Raw genomic sequence first — 23,091 nt, forward strand, 5'->3', positions numbered from 1 at the left:
TGCTTCACTGTTTTCTAAAGTTTTCTGTTTTGGAATAACACAATGTTAGGTTTTAGGAAATTCAATACATGCCTCATATACTTCCTATACCTAAATAATAGTTTACAACATATAATTCGACAGTGCATTAAACCCATTATGTGGTTCATTATATTTAGGAGTTTGATATTGGATGGTCATTATTGTTATATTAAGTTGACATTTGATTTTATGCTGGCAGACAGCTATAAGATAGCATCGGTATAATTTATCAACATACTCTGATCAAAATTGAGTCATGGTCTGGATTAAATTATTCCATTAAGCAGGCCGGCCAGCCAGCCATCATGAAGCAGTAAAGGTATGTTACTCGACCCCAAAAATCTCAGCGACAGACATGCTGTCAGACCATTGGTTTACAAAGAAAGAATATTTGTCAAATTAGTAGTGCCCCAGGCTACAGCCGCCTGGCCTTTTATTGCAGTGAGAGCCCAGAAGGCAGATTGACTGTATTTTTAAGAGCTTTTATATAACGTCACAACACAGTGGCAGCTAAAATAGCAAAGCGGCACAAGGCAATACATGGAGAAGCAGCACAAAAGACTCGCACCTAACAGAGTTATTCTGGCAGAAGCACTTTGCGACGTGCTGGCCCCATTGTCTGCAGTACACGTATAACGTCCAGCGTCGGCGGTGTTTGTTTGAACAATGAGAAGGCCTCCAATGCCGACCAGTCGCAATCTCGTCTCTGATCTGTGTTGATAAATATTTAAACAACAATTAATAAAAACAATATGCCATAAGCTTTAATCCTGGGTCCCTTGGAGACACAAACCTCACACAGATCAATAAATAAGGAGAATCTGGAAGGGCCATTTACAGGAGCTAACTGTATACCTATGTTAGAAAAGGTAATTCCGTACAACAACAATAAATAAAAAGAAAACAAATATAGCTTTGGTAGGCAAAAGTGTATTTACAATGCCCAAGTTTATATATGGGTATTGTTTTAATCAACAAAAACTCATGCACATAAATAAATTGCAAAAATTTTCTGAGTTGAAGGGCATGAAGTTTTATTGCTAATCTTCAACCCAGATAACAATTGTTAATCGCTATAATAGGGCCAAGCTCCAATTAAACAGGGATTACTGATAAGTTTAAAAGGGCAGTGAACCAAACACAAGGAAATCAAATTTAATATTTTTTTTAATAAAAGATTGGTTTTAAAAATGAATATAATTTACACCTTGCATTTATGTATATAAACTTATATTCATACAAATACAAAAACAAACTGGTTAATAACACTCACTTGAAGTCAATTGGTTTTCCATTTTTTTGCCAAGTAACAGTAGGTGTTGGGTAACCAGTTGCGAAGCATTTCAGGTATGAAATTGAACCAATATGTGCAGAAAATTTGTCAGGCTTTACTTTGAGCTGCACAGCTTTACTCACCCTCACACCTTTAAATCAATTAGTACTTTTACATGTTTCACACCTTAAGGGGAGAAAAGCTTGGTTAGAGATTAACCAATGTTGAAAAAAAAGACTTATCTGCTCTAATGTGACATAACTGTTAAAAGAGTATTGTCAACCTTTTGGTGACCAGAACTTTTTTTTAAGATATTTTGTAAATCAAGGTAATGGTATTTAAAAAAATTGATTGTATTTTGCAAAATTGCCTAACAAAAAGGGAAATGAAAATATAGCCAAAAATTCACCATGGTGAAAAATGATAAGTGTTTGAAACAATTTTATAGCTAAGCAAAATAAACTAAATCTCTAAGTCAAAAAGGGATTTTATTTAATTACAGATATTAAATCACTTACCAGGAGAAACATTCAGGCGGATTTCATTTCCTTTTCTAGTTTTCATAAAATTGCTTGCAGTGCAGTAGTATTTTCCGGCTTCCAATGGAGACACTGGGCCTAGCTCTAATACCCCATCAGGCAAAATTGCGGCACTTAGATTGGAATGTCTTGCAGCAGGCGCTTGGTCCATCAATTGACCCGAACTGGAAAATTGCCCGTCGTCACTGTAAATGCTAGTGTTAAGGATAGCAACATTGTCCTTAAACCAGGTAATAATTGGCTTAGGCATGGCTTTGTCAATACTGCATGGAAGTTGATGGAATGAGCCTGCAGGAATTGCCACCGAATCCTGTTGGTCCCCAATTCTGCCCAAAACTATGGAAACAAAAAATCATGCTGTGGATTAAACAACATATATATAGACAAGCAAATTATAACAGATAAAGTTATTATGCCTCATTTACTGAGTTGATATTGTTATAATTATATTAAGTTAATTTGTTGATAAAGTTAACTTTTTTAGCGGCTTCTGTTGATGTTTTCAAAGTAAATTATATGTTTTTAGATATTCAGTCATTAATATTAGTTTTTAGATTTTAGATATTCAGTCATTAATATTAGTTTTTAGATTTTAGATATTCAGTCATTAATATAGTTAGTAAAAAACAGTAAAACACTATATTGGCTCACAAAGGTAACTTATAAGAAAAAGCTAACTACAGTAATTTGATTTATTTAGGTTTTAGGCTGACAAAGTTGCCCAGGCTGCAATCTAATAAGTAGGGCCATAAAACATTCAAAAAACTGGGACAAACATAAATAATCCTAAAAAATTATCAGCTATTACTTAAAGTGAAACTGTGAGTAAAATGTATTTACGGTCAAGCTTGAATAAGTATTTTTAGGCTTTATCCACAGGAAGGTCAACAGGCAAACAGCAACACTCTCCCTAAGAGTAAAAAATGCTTCACTGCCAATGGAGCATGAGCCCTCTGATGTGGCAAGCGTTAGTGGAGCAAGGCATGACATATGTGCTCAAAATGGGAGTTCTGGTAACGCAAGAAGGCCAACTCCTGGCTTGCACAGCTGGCAGGGCGTGGGATTGATGGCTCCCATGACTAACCTTTAAGCCACTAAAAGCGTAAACATAACAGAAAGCTTATCTTTCACTTTATCTGGAAGTGCACTATTTGGCCAGATTAGTGTCACCTGAAACCAACCTATCCCATTCTTATCACATAAAAATAAATGTTAGCACAGCATGACATAAGTTGTTTATAGAAAGTTTAGCCTATGTTGTTTAGTGAGGGGAAATGCATATCAAGTAAAATAAAAAAGCCAAATAATAAAAAGCCAAACAAAGCCAATATAACACACAAATTACCCAACCAAAAACTCAACAAACATGTCCAAATTACCTGCAACAGTAACTTTAATTGGCGAGCTAAAAATGGTTTGTAGATCAGATTTAAATATACAGAAGTACACTCCATCATCAGACACACCATCTCTGCTACTCCATTTCGATTTTGCTACTGGGGTAAAAAGGCTTCCATTCCTAAACAAAATATTCCCCCCGAAAATGTCATTGGTCATAAATGGCTGGCCATTTTTAATCCAGGCAACATTTCGGTTTCTAATTAACAGAGGAAGGTTGAGGTCAATACTGCAGTTGAGCAAAAGTGGGCTTCCGTGTTTAATAGTAAAATGTCTCGTTTCTTGACTCTTTGCCCGGCGTAGATCAGAGCAAGAATCCTCCCTTAATGATGGTTGAAGACAATCGACAAAGCCTGTTTGTAAAGAATAGTGTCATTAAGATTTTAAAACAAAAACTTTTAATTGTTTTTTCAATAAACAACAAAAAAATGTAATAATTTTAATCATAGTTGTAATCTGCAAATAATACACTATCAACTGTTCCCAATTAAATAAAAATGTGATATTCCTAAAAAATTACAGCAATTTACTAGCTTTTATTGTAATTGGTTTGCAAAAAAGTATGTCAATATGCCTGATTCAAATGTAGCACTAAATTAAGTAGACGGCACACTTTAAACATACCTGTTAAACTTGCAAGGTAGATAGCAACGCAGGTGTAAAGTGACCTTTGAAAGCCCATTTCAAAAGTAAACTAGGTCAGGGAGGCAGTTTTTAACAAATAAAAATTGTTTCTACATTGAAGGGTGTACACAATTTACATTTTATTTCTGAAAACCATGTAAAAACAGATTGTTAAGCTGCAATGCGCACACAATGCAAGTAATTCAATTATAGACGAATGCTTGTCGGTGATTTCATTACATAAACAATGTTATTATGTGTAAAAAATTTGCTAAACCTATAACAACACAACTACACTCATATATATATTATGACAATCATAAATAGATATATATACCATATTCAAATGTGAGCTAAGTTACCCAAAATAAAATTGGTTTTATTTTTTAAAAGTAAAATTTTTTTATCACGGTAAGAATTAAAACAACAAGTATTTCAACAGATTTAATGTTTTACAAGATCATAATATTTCAACATATTTGATGTTTCAGAGATATACATAAAGATTTTATGTTTAAATATTGCACACTACAACTGAACTAATTTTAAATTCAAAGTATTGTTTTAAATCTATCAAATTAACCTACATTCAAAAAATATCCTTGACCAATCTTATCTATTTGTAAGAGTTAACTTACTAAGATAAAACTACAACTACTGTTCTAGTAAATAAAAAAATGCTGAAAGTTAAAACATTTTTTTAATTAAAAGGGTTGAACCAATTTAAGGCAATGCACAATATTTGGGTGGATGTTGGTTAGTGTTTGGATGAGGGTTGGTCAAGTAGTATTATTTAATAATATTGCTTAACCTACCCAAACCCAACGTTTATCCGCACCCTAACCCACATAATGTTCGTTATGATAGGATAGATCAGCGCCAGAAAAAATGGCATGGCTGCAACATTTCAATTTTACACTGGTAGCAAGTTAGCAACCAAACTTTAAACTATACATAATGCAGTTTTGAATTTGATGTATTTGAAAATGTGTAAGCCAAGTAATTTTGTTTTGATGCTGCTATTATTAGGACAGCAGCACCGACGAGGTAGGGAGCAACTTTGTGCTCGTGTAAAACCCCCGGTTGTCCACCAGTTTTTTTTTCTAGTGGTGTTTTAAAACCATTTAGATTATCTGCTTCTGCAGTTTCTTTGTCTAGACCGTTCCATTCCGAAATAACTCTTTGGGAAAAGCAAAATTTTCTACAATTCGATTTTACTGAAGGCTTGAAGATTTTACAAGAATGACCTTGTGTTTTGTTGCTTCTAAGTATAAAAAAATCTTCTTTATTTAAACCTTCTTTTCCATGCATTATTTTCCAAACTTCTATAAGGTCTGCCCGTAATCTTCTCAATTCTAAGCTTAATAGGCGGGTTTCCTCCAATATAGTGGTGTAAGGTTTATTGTTTATTTCAGTTATCATGCGTGTTGCTCTCGTTGGACTTTTTCTATTATATTAATATCATATTGCTTGTACGGTCTCCATGCTTGAGTAGCATATTCAAGTATTGGCCGGACTAAGGTCTTGTATAATGGTAGAATATTAAATTTATATTAAGTAATATATATATAGCATACCATTAACATACATACAATATTTAAAATGAACAAAAAATGGTACAAACAATGTTCAGCGCATTCGGCCTGGCCCTGAAACATAGCCTACCAACCTTGCCACTATTTCGTCAACATCTAGAACAGGACACGTAATTGCAAAATTAAATGACATTGATTACTTACAGCTGAAAACTTTACCAGCCTCTCTAGTATTACGAAAACACCGGTTTTCGAACTCTTCACTACAGCCTAGCATTCAACTAACACGCATACTACGCTTGTGATGAAAACACCAAACTCTTAACTGATTGCCTTTTTTTCAAGCTACAAGCAAAATAAGACCAGTCGGTTTTCATAACGATCGGGGCTCTTTGCAAGTTTTGCAGGTTAAAAAATGGTACGTTTTCTATGCCGGTCGTTTGACATTCCTTACATGTGTTTATTTATTTGTACTTTGCTTTAAAACTTAAAAAATATCTTCCAGAAAAGTTTAAATATATAACAAGGTCACTTTTTTTGTCATAGAAATTACACAAGAGTTGTTGTGAAAATATTGAAGGACATAAAATGGCCGCGGATTTGTCAACCAATAGCTTCACCCGTTTAGTTTGCTTCACTGCTAAAGGGCACAGGCAAATAGGCAAAATAACAACGTGGAAATTGAAGCTCTTAGCTCATGTCATTAAGCTTGGATGAACTTGTTTATAAAATATTAAAATAGCGCACATGCGTTGTTTTCTTGTATACCAGTTTTTATTGTGGCTAGACCCTATATGAGGTGGCCGTGTAAAGTTAACTGATGTATTGTATTTACGGCGGTAATCTATAATCCTACCACATTTTCGTTGTCTGGGAGCCAGTCCACATTACATAGCACTTCACGCCTAGTTCTCGTAGGCAACGCCAAATTTTGAGGTGTTTAATCAAGGTTTTATGCACACCTGAAGCTTTGAAATCTAGAACAATTTAACCTTTTTCTGAAATTTTTGTTTTAAAATTACTAATTAAAGTGTGCACGCACAAATAGCTTTAAAAAAGGTAGAGGCTATTTGCCCAGCAACCCGTTACCGAAATTCAAAGTACGGTAACCAATCCATTTTCCTTTTTGGAACAATTAGCAGGTTCTAAATTTCAAAAGTTCAGTAAGCGGAGCCTATAAAATTAGTTTGCGATTTAAGTACCTTTTTGTAATATTTACTTAAAAATAGATCTTTGAAATGTATTTAGCTTTTGTAGAACGTTCCACAACCTAAATCGCATGTATGTTTGGTGCTGCTTGTGCTCAATGCTTATACCTTTAGGTAAACCCCTGACAAGAAAGAAATAAAATTACCACCCTATACCTAATTTTGCATATTAGGTATTTAGCAGTATTTCAGAAGCGGTTTACAGTACCTCAAAACTTGCACCACTGTAAACGGCGTTAGCAATAAATCGTATTATAATTTTGCATATCCGGTTACAGGAGTGAGAAAGTTTGGTAAACCCGGTGCATTTCTTGAAATTTTAATTACTCGTTTTGTTGTTATGAACGGAAAGTGAATATGGGATAATAATAATACTTGACTTGACCCATAATTTTAGTAATATAAACCCCAGAAGAAAATGTGGTAGGATTCTAGACCAGCGCCAAATTAGTTTTTCACCTCACTTTATATAATTCTTAGAGCACACTGCACAACTATCATAGTTTTCGTTTGAGCAGACTTCTAAATTTTGTGTTTGTCTCACATTTTGGTAAGCACCTATAAATAAAAAAGTTTGCTATAGTTTCCCTTTCTACTTTATTGTATACATTCATTAATCAGGAATTATTTGTTGTTTTAGCGAAGTTTAGAGGAAAACATGGCTGCTGTACAGGCATTGCGTCAAATTGTTAAAGGTCTCAAAGTAACGCCTAACTTTGACAGACTTCTGCAGCACATCAAAGTAATATCAGCTGAAAACGGAAAGATCAAGATAGAAATGCCAGTTCTACAGGAACACCTCAACATGAATGGTAATCTGCATGGTGGTATGACTGCAACTCTTGTTGACGTAGTATCAACGTATGCACTTGGAACATTGGAAAATCCAAAGTTTGGTGTATCAGTCGACCTGAACATTTCTTACATGGCCAGTGCTCAGAAGGGTGACACTTTATTTATTACTTCTGATATTTTGAAAAGAGGAAGGAACTTGGCTTTTGCAAATGTGGAGATACTCAATCAAAATGGCAAGCTTGTTGCATTTGGTCGTCATACCAAATTTTTATAGGTGGTAATTCACAGGCCTGATTTGTTTTAATTTAATAATATAAAGAGCAATGAGGATATTATAGCCGCTTACTCCCAATCTTTTTGATATTGCACTATAGTATAAACTTACAAGTTTCTAACTGGAAAACTAAAGTATATCTGTACACATGTCTATGTAAAATAAATCTTCAAATTATGTTTTAAAACCAATGCAAAATTGTTATCTTTTTCTACCTCTTACAAAGTTGTAATCCCGTTTTATGTGCCTTTTATCATATTGCACATCATCAGTGTATAAACACCTTTACCCACCATGAGTCTTATACATTTATTTAATATAGTGTATGTGTTTGTTTATACTTGCAGTTATCAAACTATATTTCTGTTATGTTTTTTATTTGTCAAAGTCTATCTTTTTATTTATGTTTCATTTAATTACTTTTTTGTGTGCTCAGGCACTTTAACACCCATTAGGTGACTATATAGTTATATAAGTTAACATAGCATTGGAATATAAGTTAACGTCGCTTTGAAATTCTTAAAGAATTTTGAAACTTTCCAATGTGGCTTTAAATGAATGCCTTCTATTCCAACTCAAAAACAATTTTTCAAAGCTTCATGATGAAAGTGAACACAACGACACCTATTAAGTCTAGATCTACCTCAGGAGGTTGGAAAAGAACACATTATTCCGTTTGTGATCTAATAAAGAAAAAAAATGATCTTAGTTTAAGAGCAAAACACAACAGGACATTGCAGTTTTTTTCAACGACCCACATTGTCCATAATTCTGACCCATCTGGACAAACTGCGAATGAAAAAGAATGTTTAAACACCACGGCTGTTCAAAATCCCCAATTGGATGAGACAGTTTTACAAAATTGTAGAAAAAAAATTGTTGCATTGGACTGTGAGATGATCGCGACGAGAAGCAATTGCAACCAGTTAGCCAGGTGCTCTGTTGTCGATTTTGATGGTAAGAACTTATGCTTTTTATAACTGGTTCAAAATAATGTGGACACCCTATCATAGGCTCCAAGCTTAAAATTCCAGGGCATTATTTTCTAGAGTCTAGAATCTATTGTAGACAGTGTAAAGTTTCCATTGAAATAGGAATAACAGAACAATAATTTGAAAAAATTGCACAAAACTTAAAAAACTTAGTTTGGCGGATTCTATGGCCTTGTGCCTATTTGTGGTAATTCAGGAAAATTTTAAACACTTTTGGTTAACTAAGACTGTGCTACAGAAATTAATTTGCACATTTAGTGAAAACTTGGTTAAATTTTGGGGCATTTTGACGCCTGTGAGAAATCTAGAGCATCTAAAAATCCTCTGCACACCCACGTTCATTGCCTATGCACCCTATTTAATTTTTAATTTTCCTAAAGAGATATCTATACATATTCCAGAAGTTTGAAAATCATTGTTTAAAAAATGTAACTTTTAATCTGTTATTTTTCAAGAGAATGTTCTCCTTGATGTTTATGTGTGCCCAACGGACCCCATTGTAGATTTTCGAACCCGATTTAGTGGGATCAGTCCTCATCACCTGTCCGCGCATAACTCTATAAGCTTTCAAGAAGGAAGATCTCAAGTAAAATAATCCAATTTGGATTTTTCTTTTCGAATTGTAACATAACTGTGATGTTTATAAGTTATTCCATAGTTAGATGTAATTTATGAGTGTTTACTAACTAAGATTAAATTTTCTTCCCCCAAGAATATCTAGGACTTTTAATACTTTTACTCTACTTTTATGGAGAATCTAATTTACTCATTTCAAAAATTTAGTGTGGCAAAACAATATAATTTAAAAAAAGTTATTAACCGAAATGCCAACACTAAATCTAAAAAAGCTTTTCACCAAGATAAGTTGATAATACTGTTTTGTAAAAATATTAATTAATTAATGTTATTATTATATTGCACCTAACAAGCCATGTCTTTGCATTAAGGTGCTGGAAGCTATAAAAGGAAAAGTAGTCGTTGGCTTTTCTATTACAAATGATTTGGTGGCGCTGCAGTGCTCGATCCACCCTAATCAAGTTGTTGATCTGCAGCAGTTGCCTGCCTTAATAGCAATGTTCAAACTATTTCCCAATCAAAAACTTTCACTCAAAAGAGCATCTAAGGATCTATTGAAAAGGGACATTCAGGTAAATGTGTTTAAATAGGCTGAAAAAAAACACAGATCTTAAACCCGATCTGGCAAGTCATTAGTTTTCTAGTTTAGCTGTGGTAACTAGTTTAATTGTTATAACCAATTTAATTAGATGTCATTACTTATTGGTCATTAGTAGGGCCCGCAAAAGTTGTTTTCAGCACCTAGGGCACTGTTTCTAACAAGTTTATAGGTCAAAATAAAGTTAAAATTGACAATAAAGTCAAAATTTGTCAAATTATGGCTTTTGACAATGTTTTTGTGTTTCTTGAGAGTAGTTTTTTATAAAAATCGCCGTGAAAGCATTGTAAATCAGGAACTGCGACACAATTAAACCATATTAACCAATAAAAGCAGGAAATATGTCACTGCCCACTTGGATCAGCATTAACTTTTATCGCAAATTGTCCATTTTATTATTTATAGTTAAATCGAAGATCAACAGTTTGGATCTTAGGAATAGCCTACTGACATTCTGTAGTACAAAAATGCCTAAGCAAGCTAGATCTATCACCGGAAAACACGACGCATTTTTTAAATCCATAAAACACCTTGAATTTTTCGACAAAATATTACGTTTGGGTCTGAAATTGACAAATATTATGTTTTGGTAACTGGCATCAATTCAAGGAAGATCTGTAGCCTCTACAAATAGGCAATTTCGTTAGGTTAAAATAAAGGTAAAATTTAGTAAAAATAAAGTCACAAATTTTTTTTAAGTTAAAATAAAAATGGCCCTATAATCATTAAGTATTGAGATCGTAACAAAATGTAAGTATGAGACATTTCCTAACGTGTAGTGACTGCTTGTTATGATTTTAGAACCAAAACATGTTGTTTAGGTTAATACGAACAATACAATAAAAGTGCGCTGTGCAGTAAATAGTTAATACTTAACTATTGGAAATAATGTTGTCAATGAGGAGAACGATGCGAAAAAAGTGAAAAATAACATCACGGGCAGCACGATTTAATTTGATAAGTATAAATGTATAATGATAGTATCTGACCGTACGCCGTTTTTGTGCAAAACTTATCACTCTCCAAATATATATGTCGAACCATTAGTCAACCAGAATTGTAACTTATGACGGTACTAAATGCGTATAATTATCGCCAATTGTTTGTTGTCCTTTTTAAAGCGTAATAGTTAGGCTTTCAAACGGTTTAAATCGCTCGTCACTCCGGATCCCGACCACCCTATGACTGGCTACAACCGCTGGCACGTCTTTTTTGCGCTTGCAAACCACCCGACCACGGTGTTTTCATTTTTTAATTTAACAGGGGAACACCCACTGCTCCGTGGAGGACGCCCGAGCCACTATGGGACTTTTTCGGTACGTGCTCCCAACCTGGCTGCACACGAACAAGGGAAGCGTCCATCGACTGACCGACGACCGCCACTACCTCGCAGACAAGTACTGGAAACTGTCGTTCGCACCCCGAGATTCGGAGAAACGGACTTCGAAGACGAGATTCGGAGAAACGGACTTCGAAGACGAAGACGCGGAAAACGATAGCGAGGAAGCGCAGGAAAATGCTGGCGGAACATGATGATCGTGCTGTTTCTCGTCATTGATGGGCTGCTGAAAACGCGACGCAGGTGTTTTGCAACGCACATCTGCCGTCCTGACGCAACTGCACATTGGGTCGGTCAATGTGGCGTCAACTTGCATTCAAAATACGCCAAATTTGAGGCAAACTTGTCTTTCGCAAGTACGGCGAAATAGTGTAATAATTATATAGGTGCTTCCTTATGCAAACGCCTGGTGTATGATCACCAGTCTCGATTGCTTTCGTTCGTCGTCGTTTCACGATATTGACCATATTAATAAATCCTCTTTACTGCGACCTGCTGTATGTGTTAGAAAACGGAGTCGCGCATCTCGAACACTTGACCAAATAGTACACCGAAAAGCCATCGCAGACTAGCCGAATCTGTCGATCTATGATGCAAGCAGAGCAAGCCAGAAAAACAACTGGCCTGCAGTGAGGTTCGAACTCACGACCTCCGGTCAAGCCGGGACCGTCGCTCTACCAACTGAGCTATGCAGGCTCAGAGAGGAGCGAGTCGAGAAACAACCATGCGCCAATACTTGCACATTTTTGTTAGTACAAGCAACTTCACACTGGGGGATCATCAGTCCGTATCAATCAATGAAAGACACACACAAACATATGTGTTTAATAACAAGTCTTTCATTCACTTGACCAAATAGTACAACATTACAGGGTATTGAATTGAAATTCGCACTCGTCTATCGGACAAATGTCTACCAATCACCACTCGCCCGGACATAGTTACTCTCCCTAAAAAAATCCAGCAATTGTCTGTCCCACATTATAATTTGTTTTGTGCGAGAATTTAAAAATGCGTTTTTCTGTGGTTCTGCAACTAAAGAAGTAAGTGACACACGATAATTAGCCACACTGACCAACAGTGTGTATTGTTGCAAGTAACGCTTTAAACCACATACATCCACCCCCCTGAACACTAAATACCAAGTGACTTTTAGTATGTCAGTGTCGCGCAATAATTTAGCGTATAGTAGTGTTCGGAATTGAACATTAGTTGTCGCAGCTCAACAATTGAAATAGGCTTGATAAACACCACTATTTGCTTGCCGGTCGGTAAATGGGTGTCAATCAGTACCCGCCCATGCAATATTAACTTCCAGTCACATTGGCAAGCGCGAAGTCCCCAAAAGTCAGCCTGCTTTCAAAAACCCTAATTTCTTTAAACGCACTAAATAATTCGTGAAAAAAGTTAAAATACTTTTTACGGCGTCTTACGGGCAAGAGGCGCTTTGCGACGCCGTTTATTGTGTGTATGGCTGTCGTTTATTCTCGAAAAAACGCAAACGTGTCTAAATAAGTGCAAGTCGCAATTTGGAACGCTTCTATCTCAAGTCAATGGCATCGGAAGCGCTGCCGGCCGGAGGTACGTGATCGGCTGGAGTGTCGCAGCGGAAAAGCAGCACCGAAGTCTTGGGCATCGCCACCTCTATGTACTCGTTGGCGAAGTGGTGAACCGCGCTGCCGAAGTTGGAGCCGACCGCGCAGTGCCAGGTCGGACCGAACTGGGCCTCGAACGTCTAAAAAACGGACAGCGGTGCGTTTTGTGGCTTTCTGTTTATAAACAAAATAGGCCTATGTTTGTGCTTGGATTCTTACGTAAGCTAATATTTGTTTTACAACATCTGATATGTAACTCGATGCCGGCCAAACCTGGAACATCACCGATATATCTCAATGGTACGATTTGTCACCAGGACTGCGGAGTCGGACTCTGCACGAAATTGCACATTTGACCTGAGTCAGACTCGGGTTTTTTTTTGGCCGGAGTCGGACACGGGTTATTTTTAACCGACTCCGCAGCCCTGCTCGTCACACAGACAATTTTTCGATAATTCTTTTCGTTAGAATATTTGTTAGCTCTTTAGAGGGGTTTGGCTATGAGGGGAATCTAGCGAAGTGCCAACTAAAAATGAACAAATATTAAATAGACATGGGTGGTCGTGATTTTGACATTGGTCTTCGGTGAAGAAACGTACTCCAAACGAAGGGCTTACGGCTGGTTTGCGTTATAACTATTTAAATGCTTACTCGCCATAGGTTAATCGAATTTAAACTTGTTATTTCGGGCAAGCAGCACTGTTCCATTGGGCTTTTCATTTTGCTAGCAAAACGTTTCGAGTCGAAAGGTACCAAATCTACCTGTTTTATATTCTCGGCCATGTCTTCCTCCATCGTAAAACGCATAACTGCCCTCACGCAAATTTCGGCCGCGGCCTCTTCCATTTCGTGATCCATGCTGGAAAAGGTCACCATCTTGGAGCTGCGCTGGTCGTCAGGGTACATCAGGTTCCTTGCCATATGCTGTGGGGTGTAACACAATCTGTATGTTGTACCAAGCTAATAAACTGTGGTGAGGTATGTTGTGTACCGGTATAGGCCATATTAAGACTCATATTAGGCCTACCATTTTTTAATCTGCCGAAAATAGGAGAAAAATACGATGCAAACGAACCTTTGCTTGAATTTGTTACGGTACTTCTTTTTTGATAAATATATGCAAATAGCAAAAAAAAAAAATTATTGTAACTAAATATGTTGTGTTCTACTAAAATAATTGTTAGCAGATCTAAAACTATATAGGAACGTGGCCATTTTCCATATTTTGGGCTATTTGTGAACTATATACGAAACGGGAAAATCATACGACTTGTGTTTTAGTCGCTACGCAGTTTAGCACACGGCAGAGATATTTAATTCCAATCTAAAAGTGGACCGGAAGTAAAAATAATTAGTTGGATGTTGTTAGAAGTAATGCATTTATTGAAAAAATGTCCGACTATGCAGGCAATACTTATATCAGTCAAGTTGATATATCAAAAGGTTACAGCACATATGGTGCACCACAAACTGTTTTACAAAAAAAAATAAAAAATTAGGCCACCGAGTAAAAAGGTTTGGGAATCAATGCCCTAGAGTAATTACATGTTGTGGCGATGTCACGATACCCTTCTAATTTATTGTTGTTATAGATTATTTACGATAGCAGTCTTATTACCTACGGTAGCCTAATAACATTTATGACCTTGGATGCGTGGTGTTAACCAGAGATGCGGAGTCGTTTCTAAAAAAACCCGAGTACAACGTTGGCTGAAAAAAAGTCAAATATTTTAAATTCGTTAATGCCATTACTACCAGCCCTAAAATATATTCATGTTTACTAAAATAAACATTTGCCTATATGCAAATAGCTAAAGCCTTAAAGGGAACATTAGGTAGCACCCAAAAAATAGTGCTCTAAACCTTTGTTATGGGCTGCCGTTCAAACGTTCTCGAAACTAAACAGCTCTGACCTGCTTGATGGTTTGCGAGATGGCTCCGTGGCAAGAGCCCAAGGCAAAGTAGGTGTAGTGCACCATCCAGGCGCTTGACCCCGCCAGGATCGCGGCGCACATCGAAAGGAAGAAGGAAGACGAGTACACCGGGATGAGGCCCGCCACCGCGAAGAGGCTCTTGGTGTGGTTCATTGTTGCCACGGTCACGTTTATGCGGAAGGAAGCGATCACGCAAGTGAGGCAGTTCAAAATCGCTGCGCAAAACCAAAAGCGTGCAAATATCTCGGGATAGTCAATTTTGAATCATAAATTGCCAAGGTATTTTAAGCTCAATTTAACAAAAAGATTCATTGGCTGGAAAGTTAAACAAAATATCTTTAGGTTGGTAAACTAACATTTTTATGGTGTTATTTTTGCCTTAGTTCTAGAAAACTCCTTTTTCAGAGGCCTATTCTACGTCGGTTGGTCAAATAATAATAATACCTACGACCTTGCTTTTAAACATTAATACACGTTTTTTTACCAAATTAAATATTCTTATTATTCATTTCTCAACTTTAAATAGTTCCGGTTATCGAAATTGTTAGTCGATATGTAGCCTATAAAAGAAGTGTAATAAGCCGTAGATTTTATCAAAATGTTCATGGCTAATTTCCGATACAAAATCCAGTGTATTGCGGGCTATTTAATGAAATTCTTTTATGTGGTAAACCCATCAAACTATTGTGTGAATAGGCCAATAATCATAAATGAACATGCTTGACACCCCGTTTCCAACTTACCTGCACCACTTGGATAAAACAGCAAAAACTTTTTCCTTGTGAGGAATATCACCCAGCAGGGCGGGCAAGCCGGTTCGAGCACTACCATAGTAAGTGTTGCCATTGCAGTCAAAGATAGGGTGAAGCCGAAAACACTAAGAAACTTAAAGTCTGTATCGTCTTGCGACAGAATGTCTTTGGCCATTTGGTCCTCCGAACATCCTATAGGTGGCGGCAGAGGCAAGCAGCTTGACAAAGCTAAAAACACGTTACGATGGCATAATGGTATTCTGGCCTCTGGGTCAACAATATTCATTCCAATATTATAGAAAGAATCCAGTTGATAAGTTACTATTTAAAATGACATTAAAATATTGTTTTGTACGTCGAACGGGTGACTAGTATAATTATCCTTTATAAACTCTATTATATTTATAAACTCTGTTGGAAAAAACTTTAACTTCTTATGACAAAATCTAGTTTTGTTTTTACGCAAACTGGAAACGTTATATTAAATTGTTTAGGCATTTGGGGTGAAGTTAAAAAAGTGTAACACAAACGTTAGCTTTAAACCAATTCGTTTTTTTTTTAATCAAGTTATTCAAAAATTCTAAAGGCTAGTCGCAATGCGTCATGCCGTTTACAAAATTTCACCACAGTACCTGATTCTCTTCTCCATTTTCCCCAGCTATTTCGCCTCCAAGCCTCAAAATTACATAACGCACACAGTGATGATAAAACCACTGCAACTACTACATAAATTCGCTTTATATCTTTCGACATTACATGATATTGCCTAACGAAATACCATTTCTAGGAGAATGTAAGATACACCAAGAAATGTGTTGTGTAAAATTTTCCTCGCAACCTCAACAACAGCGTTTGTTCGTCATATATGATGCTTTGTGTCGTAAATTACGTAATAACACGTCAAAAAGTGTAAATGCATAACTGGTATTTTACTGACACACTTCACGCACATTTTATATAAAAGTAGCTAAAGCTTTTAACGTATTTTGTTCGTGACCAGAACGTAGACTAGAACGTTGTTTATAATTGCCGGAAGTCCTGCATTTTTGGAAACTGTAATAACTTTTCAGTAGGCTAAGATGCTGTCGTAATATTTGGTGTTAAACCAAAAGACTAAAATATTTTTAGAGATAAGGTACAGTATACTAACAGCTTTAGTCACTAAAAGTGATAAAAGAGTATCGCCAAACAATGAACATTTAGAGGTCTTTGTCGGCAGTGAAACTCCGTAGGTTATTATTGGTTGAGCTGGCGTTGAAACTTACCCACCATTGGACTGGTATCTTAGGTTCAGGTAAACGCCGCAATGTTTACTAGCCAACCGTTTGCAGGCTTAGCATTCGCGTTTGCCCGGGGCAATGTTTGGAGAATCGTTGGAGCCAACGACATACTTGTAAGTGGAATAATAAGTTGAACTGAGGCGGGTCAGTGCACTCCGCACCATGTTATCGACTACGGTGGTGTGAGATTTATTTTGAACTGGATTGAACCTAGTTTGTATTGTAATCCTTTCCGCAGGAAACAGTCCCCCAAAACATGTCTATACAATTGTGTTACACATTTACCTGCAGGAGGTGCAACACGCGAAAAAAGCCAAAAATAGTTTTAAAGAAATTATTGTGATAAAAACTATTCGTAGTAACTGACACACTTTATTTTTTTGTAAGCATTTAGTTGGCGGTTGTTAAAACTCGTCAAATCGTTATCAACACAAAGTTTTGATAAATTGACGAGGCTAAAACACAAGGCCCCAAAGTGAGAGTAACAAAAAAACAGCAATTGTGCTACAATCTCCGCTCGTAGTTCTAATTTAAGTCCCGTCAATAACAAACTGCAGCGCGGAAGTTAACACAATTGTCCAAACTGTAAACAAAAAAATGTATTAACAAGAAAAAAATATTCAAACTATGAAACCTCATTTCTTTGTTCAAATATCAGCAGGTCTAGATTTGGTGCAACAACGATAAAGCGTTCAAATAACGAGTGATGGGTTACGTAAGTCCCTCTTTTAGCGCTTACGAGTGACGCCCGCGCCCAGCTGACCAATTAGAATCGAGAAGCACCTTCGCGACGAGCCTAACCAGAATGAACCAGTTCCGAATGCGGTTGTAGTTAGTTGGCGTTTTTCTGCTGACGCAATTCTGGCGTTGTTATTTTGTGGAAGGGTGCGTGAAGTACATGTTTGCCAGATAGAAGGCCCTTGTCAGCATTTTTAGTTCAATTAAAAAACAAATGTTCTTTAAATTGATCAGTATTACACGGTTTATGTGTAGATTAAATGCTTTGTGTTTTGACTTTGTTGTATAGGAATCAGACTTCGTTGATAAGAATCGAACGATTATAAAGTTGAATCTGTTACTATCTATTAACTTTTTAGCACACAAACTACAGTGCTGTGTACTATGCGAAGTGCCAGCAGCCCTATAGTTTCAGTCAGTCTTTGTTTTAATTTGGAGCAGCGGCAATATCCTGAACAGCGCTAGACTAATGAGTAACGACCAACGCACCCTCGTTAATTGTGTAAGCCGCAATTCGACGCGAAAAAGTGAAATCAATATGTCAGAGTGTCAGAAGGCTATTTTAGCAACTCTCCTGTTCTTTAAAGTCAGTTAGACTTGATTACAAAGAAGTTAACAGTGATGTAAACAAGATAGATCTACGTTTGAAAGTAAATTAATATTATGCAAGTTGTGCTATCACTGCCTTTTTACCAGTATATATAGTGTAATATAATCATTGTGATTCTAATCGTTTAAAATACATTTATCTTTTTGGTTGCAGACAAACAGAATTTAATTATAATAGCTTTAAACAGCTGCTTCGATCTAGGCACAATTACCCTTGATGATATTTCAAACCAAGCGAATGAATCAAGAATTCATCTTTCTGCAATTACAACAATGAACTTTTTTAATTTCAAACCAACACCTAATGATGGGCGGGTTGCAAGTGTAAAAGACAATATTATTATTTTCAACGTAAAGCGACTTGGTACTGCAAGGCTTGCTGGAAACGGATTCGCAAACAAAATTGTCTACGACACGTAGCAACTTTCATCAAGCAACAAAACACTTTTTTATAATTTTTTTTATTTATTTTTTCATCACACCAAAGACATCTTCAAAATAACGATGCTAATGGATGTAACCATTGTAAGTTTTTTTTATTTGCGGCCAATTAGCTAATTGACATATATATTTATGCAAATGTGATTAATAAAGTTAACCTTATGTACATTGTTTGTATCTCTGACACAAACCCTTTCCTACAGAATCCAATTTTTAAATCTTTTCTGGCTGGAAGTTTCAGTGGTACATGCTCGATCGTACTTTTCCAGCCTCTTGACTTGGTCAAGACAAGAATCCAGGTTGCAACCAGCCCTGCATTTTCAGGGCTGTCACCTAAAAGGTATTATTTGTGATTAAAAAAAGAAGATAAGATTGTTCATACTTTGCCCAATGTTTGTTTTAATTACCTTTTTGCCAATTTCTTTTTGAAGTGTTGCACTGCAAACAACTATGTGGAACGTCAGCAAAAATGTCGTCCAAAATGACTCCATCCGTGGACTATGGAGAGGATTTGTTCCTGTAAATATTTTTTACCTTGTTAAATATTTTATAATTTTTTTTAAATGTAAGTTTTGTCATATATTCTTGTTTTGTAATACACAAGATGAATAATGTTTTTATGAGTATTTAAAATAGAGTTAGTTTTTTTTTACTTAAAATCGCATTTTGTTTTGCAGTCGTTCTTAAGATGTGTGCCTGGTGTGGGCATGTATTTTTCATCGCTACACTGGTTAAAGCAGCATTGCATTAGGTTTGTAAAGCATCCATTGACTTTTTTGTATTGTGTGTGTATCCCATTTAGATCCTTATACCATTTTCGTCGTATTTAGCGGAGATACACCAACAGCAAAGGAGTCAATTCTACTTGGAGCCTCAGCAAGGACCTTCACCACCGTCTGTATGCTTCCCATGACTGTCGTCAAGACACGATTTGAAGTATGGTTATATCTTATGTTTTTTTTTTTAATTTTGCTTTTGGAAATGGAAATCCTTTATTAGATTTTTTTTCAAAACCACGATTAAATATATAAAAATATGTCAATGTTTTAGGAGTATATATATATATATATATAAAAAGAAATTTAAAAAATTAAACAAGGCAGTAGTGAATAATAGCATTTTGTTTTTACAATGTTTTTCGCGTTTTCACGTTACAGAGCGGGCGATATGGCTATACTTCTGTATACGATGCCATACATAAAATCTACAAGGTAGAAGGTGCCAACGGCCTATATCGGGGTATTTTTGCCACCCTGCTTCGAGATGCACCCTTCTCTGGAATCTACCTTGCTATGTACAACACTGTGAAGGCAGCAGCTCCCAATCAAGGTAATTTTGTCAACAATAACTTCAAGGTTATAACTAAATTATCATAAATACCTTTACTTGTTTGTGATTTGGTAGTACTTTTTTTAAGTCTAGGTTTTGATAAAAGTGTCAAAACCATTATGCTTGTATATGAAATTACAATAGGATCATAAAGTACCCTACACAATGTGTACAGAGCATGACACCATTTAAAGTAGGTCACCATATGACCACTTCTCAATTCAACAAGACACCTGCGTATATAGGTCTCTCGCTAAGATTTTTCCAACTGTGCGTGCTCAAAACTAAATATTTTAAGGTACACTCCCAAGTTTCCATTCAGAAAAAATTTCAGTTCATTGGTACAGTGTTCTAATAGTAATAAATCAATTTACCCCAAAAAAGTGTACATTTGCAAAGCTAAAGTCTAAACTGTTTAAATATTTTTATTGGTTGCCTTTAGTTACAATTTAGCAAAATTGAACAACCTTTTAGTTTCCTGTGAAACAAAACAAACTTTGTTCTTTCCAGATGGCATCACCACGTTTGGTTGTGGAGTGGTGGCCGGGGTATTTGCTTCTACTATCACCCAGCCGGCAGATGTGATCAAGACCCAGAAGCAGGTCAAACAGTCCTCTGAAAGTGTTCAACACATCATTGCTACCATTTACCAGGTTTGTGTGTGGCTCCTCACGTTGTATGGTTTTATCCTATATTAAAAAAGTCATTCTTAAGTTAAGTCCCTTAAATCTGAGTTAAGAAGTGGTTTATCTAAGCTATGCTTTCAGTTCACGTTTTTCTGGTTGAACTTGATTAAACGTAATGCCTCAGTAAGTAACATGAACTACTCAACACAATTGTAGAATTCTGTCATTTCGCTTACAGAAAAGTGGCTACAGAGGATTCTTTAGTGGACTCGCTCCGAGAGTGACCAGACGAACTTTAATGGCTGCAATGGCGTGGACCATTTATGAGGAGGTATGCGTTTTTTGGTTGAGACATTTTCCCAATCATAGAAAACCATTTTTGTCTCGTATTCATCGTATGTTTTTTTGTTTAACTGAACACAGTAACTTCATCATTTTATTTGCAGGTCGGAAAAATGGTGAAACTGTGAAGAAACCAAAACCTCCTGATGTTTTATGAAAAGTTTCTTGAACTTTCTTCGCCGCTTTTAGTAGTATGCATTTGTCGTCCGTTTGATAGTCCGACTTTGTGGTTTTTGTTGATGCTCATAATTTACTGTCTTTTACTTCGGTGAATTATTGCCAGTTCAAAACGTGACATGCCTCAAAACAGTTTTGGTCCTTAGTGTACGGTTTTTCTGCTAACGCCTACCATTTACTGCACCGTGCGTTGTTCTTGACGTCCATACATGTTACATGCCACCCGATTAGCGGTTTAGATTACTTTTAAAGTCAATTTCCGTGTGCCGTACGCGCTTTGCTTGTTAGAGTTATTTCTATTTTTGCGTCGTTTTTTTTTTCTGCTGCACGAACGTCATGTCAAACATGACGTCACTTGATTCTCTCCTCTGTTTTTATTCGCATTTATAGGGAGCGGCGCAGATCTTTGCCGCCGTTTTTTCTTTAATTGACGTCTTTACTTTATTTGTACATAGGCGACTGACGCAATGGCCTTTGTGGTACAACAGTTTGCTGTATCATACTTGCGCTGTCGTGACAACGCGAAAAAGCCACGAAGTAGCCTGTCCAGTGTCCATCTTTCATGGAAATGGAGAAAGGGCACTTGGTGCTTATAGTGAAAAAAAAATTAATCAATTCTGTTCCGATCCGCCGCTATCCTATTTACAAACCACCTATCGCTTTTGTTTTGTTTTCCTTGTTTATTGACGAGTATTGTACATTACATTACATTCCATGTGCGACGGCCAATCCATGGCAGTCGTTTCGTAAGCACACCAGTTCGTGCTTAGAAGCTTAGGGACTGGCGATCTCGATGCGTTGGTTATCATTTTTTTGCAAGTTACGTTTACCTTGCTTCTTGTCGTTTGGGGTGCGGCCTTCCCTCTCTTAAAAGGCTGACGTCGAGCAATAAACGCAAACGTGATTCAGTTTGATTCGTTTCTCTGAATGGTTGTAAGTTTACGTAATAGCTACGTAGTCGCGTGGCACGCAGGCTTTGACGCTCTCCTGGTGTGATTGACACATTTCAACGTTTTTTGATATTCGAACTTCCAGAGTCCGTTTCAAAAAGCTACCAAACATCGATAGCAGTTTACACCGGACAATATCAATGTATACGACGTCGCTTACTTAATCTATTTCGTGTAAGCGTAAAACTTCGGTTAATCACTCCTCAACTAGTTAGCTTATAAAGTCGGTAGAACGGTTCAGGAGTTTTTACGAATCAACATTAGATCTTCAGTTACCCTGTTTTCTCTATGCTCATGTGCACGTTTCGGGAAGTATTTGAACAACGTATACAACATGCGTATTTCATATCCTTGTCGCTTGTCAGGATATCCACCACCAACGCAAGTAACTTGTCTGAAAGCCGTGGCCAGGTCCGGATTTCCGTTACCTCATGCAGACGTCGATAACATTAATTATGTTTTGGATATAAACAAACCAATTTCATATGGTTTAACCTACTTGTAAAACAATAGAAAAATTGGCCTTTATTTAAATTTTAAGACAAATTGTTTATAATCGGCGCAGAGGAATAGCAAAACGTTTTAGTAGTTTAGATCAGGGGCGTGCAACGTTTCATACTGCCGGGCCAAATATGTGTATTCGGATTAGACCACGGGCCACTTGCATGTCTCGTCGTCTACATGTTAGTGCAGTAGTCGGCAAACTTTTTGTTGCGACCCAAAGTAGTCTTTTCAGAGCTACTTAAAGGCCCACTACGTAAAACCACAACGAAAACAGTGGCGGATTCAGGGGGATATTTGGTTTTAAGGTGAAATATACTACGGCGCTTAATGGCCAAAGCACTGCCATGCTATAATATAAAACATTATACAAAAAAAGAAAATACGCGCGATGCGCGAAAAATTTGCGTTTACATAGAGTTAAATAAAGTTGGCAAAAAATATAGTTTTACAGGCTCACAAGACCACATTTGTGGGTCTTTCCAAGCTGAGCCAATTTAAAACATTATATGCCACACCAATTGTTAAAATAAAGTGCAATGAATTTACGTCTATCATGCGGCCTATACAACTACAGTACATGATAACACCAAGCTATTCAAAAGTAACTCGTGGTCCACAGTTGGCCTACCGACGAATTTTCTC

The 23,091-nt window shown here is 36.6% G+C and overlaps 5 protein-coding genes across 5 annotated transcripts in view; 3 read left to right on the forward strand and 2 right to left on the reverse strand.

Annotated features, from left to right (window-relative positions):
• The window catches only part of LOC146161350 (neogenin-like), a 35,701-nt gene extending 31,708 nt beyond the window's left edge, over window positions 1-3,993 (reverse strand). Inside the window, exons 1-5 of the mRNA XM_083384014.1 lie at window positions 3,856-3,993; window positions 3,213-3,584; window positions 1,813-2,169; window positions 1,295-1,445; window positions 590-732 (exon numbers count right to left, since the gene is read on the reverse strand). Of these exons, the coding sequence (XP_083240140.1) occupies window positions 590-732; window positions 1,295-1,445; window positions 1,813-2,169; window positions 3,213-3,584; window positions 3,856-3,913 (1,081 nt within the window). The 5' untranslated portion in view covers window positions 3,914-3,993. The remainder of the gene's footprint in view (window positions 1-589; window positions 733-1,294; window positions 1,446-1,812; window positions 2,170-3,212; window positions 3,585-3,855) is intronic.
• A 3,250-nt stretch (window positions 3,994-7,243) lies between these two features.
• Window positions 7,244-8,097, forward strand: LOC146161352 (acyl-coenzyme A thioesterase 13-like). The gene has a single exon (XM_083384574.1). The coding sequence runs from the start codon at window positions 7,257-7,259 to the stop codon at window positions 7,665-7,667; it is 411 nt and encodes a 136-aa protein (XP_083240700.1). The 5' UTR covers window positions 7,244-7,256; the 3' UTR covers window positions 7,668-8,097.
• A 10-nt stretch (window positions 8,098-8,107) lies between these two features.
• Window positions 8,108-11,495, forward strand: LOC146161353 (interferon-stimulated 20 kDa exonuclease-like 2). The gene is made up of 4 exons (XM_083384573.1): window positions 8,108-8,624; window positions 9,115-9,245; window positions 9,607-9,807; window positions 11,097-11,495. The coding sequence occupies exons 1-4, from the start codon at window positions 8,222-8,224 to the stop codon at window positions 11,364-11,366; spliced, it is 1,005 nt and encodes a 334-aa protein (XP_083240699.1). The 5' UTR covers window positions 8,108-8,221; the 3' UTR covers window positions 11,367-11,495.
• Window positions 11,496-12,712: 1,217 nt separating this feature from the next.
• On the reverse strand, window positions 12,713-16,206 carry LOC146161354 (uncharacterized). The gene is made up of 5 exons (XM_083385136.1): window positions 16,086-16,206; window positions 15,445-15,681; window positions 14,681-14,916; window positions 13,530-13,691; window positions 12,713-12,907 (listed from the first exon to the last, which is right to left on the reverse strand). Exons 1-5 carry the CDS (start codon window positions 16,204-16,206, stop codon window positions 12,713-12,715), a joined length of 951 nt encoding a protein of 316 aa, XP_083241262.1.
• A 1,993-nt stretch (window positions 16,207-18,199) lies between these two features.
• Window positions 18,200-21,138, forward strand: LOC146161355 (mitochondrial glycine transporter-like). Its single transcript, XM_083384310.1, has 9 exons — window positions 18,200-18,605; window positions 18,725-18,861; window positions 18,953-19,040; window positions 19,199-19,272; window positions 19,352-19,457; window positions 19,679-19,850; window positions 20,361-20,503; window positions 20,715-20,807; window positions 20,923-21,138. The coding sequence occupies exons 1-9, from the start codon at window positions 18,585-18,587 to the stop codon at window positions 20,944-20,946; spliced, it is 858 nt and encodes a 285-aa protein (XP_083240436.1). The 5' UTR covers window positions 18,200-18,584; the 3' UTR covers window positions 20,947-21,138.
• The last annotated feature ends 1,953 nt before the right edge of the window (window positions 21,139-23,091 follow it).

The sequence above is a fragment of the Ascidiella aspersa genome, chromosome 3 (assembly GCF_963924565.1).
Source record: "Ascidiella aspersa chromosome 3, kaAscAspe10.2, whole genome shotgun sequence".
NCBI lineage: Eukaryota > Metazoa > Chordata > Ascidiacea > Phlebobranchia > Ascidiidae > Ascidiella > Ascidiella aspersa.

What these genes read in the sequence shown, in the direction of transcription:
- LOC146161352 (XM_083384574.1), top strand. Translation starts at nt 7,257, where the DNA reads ATGGCTGCTGTACAGGCATTGCGTCAAATTGTTAAAGGTCTCAAAGTA.
- LOC146161353 (XM_083384573.1), top strand. Translation starts at nt 8,222, where the DNA reads ATGAATGCCTTCTATTCCAACTCAAAAACAATTTTTCAAAGCTTCATG. An exon ending in TTCAAGAAGGAAGATCTCAA is followed by an intron (nt 9,246 to 9,606) that starts GTAAAATAATCC and finishes CTTTGCATTAAG; the next exon opens with GTGCTGGAAGCTATAAAAGG. An exon ending in TATTGAAAAGGGACATTCAG is followed by an intron (nt 9,808 to 11,096) that starts GTAAATGTGTTT and finishes TTAATTTAACAG; the next exon opens with GGGAACACCCACTGCTCCGT.
- LOC146161354 (XM_083385136.1), bottom strand. Translation starts at nt 16,206, where the DNA reads ATGTCGAAAGATATAAAGCGAATTTATGTAGTAGTTGCAGTGGTTTTA. An exon ending in AAAATGGAGAAGAGAATCAG is followed by an intron (nt 15,682 to 16,085) that starts GTACTGTGGTGA and finishes ACGTGTTTTTAG; the next exon opens with CTTTGTCAAGCTGCTTGCCT. An exon ending in GTTTTATCCAAGTGGTGCAG is followed by an intron (nt 14,917 to 15,444) that starts GTAAGTTGGAAA and finishes GGTTTTGCGCAG; the next exon opens with CGATTTTGAACTGCCTCACT.
- LOC146161355 (XM_083384310.1), top strand. Translation starts at nt 18,585, where the DNA reads ATGCTAATGGATGTAACCATT. An exon ending in TTAAAGCAGCATTGCATTAG is followed by an intron (nt 19,273 to 19,351) that starts GTTTGTAAAGCA and finishes CGTCGTATTTAG; the next exon opens with CGGAGATACACCAACAGCAA. An exon ending in TCGTCAAGACACGATTTGAA is followed by an intron (nt 19,458 to 19,678) that starts GTATGGTTATAT and finishes TTCACGTTACAG; the next exon opens with AGCGGGCGATATGGCTATAC.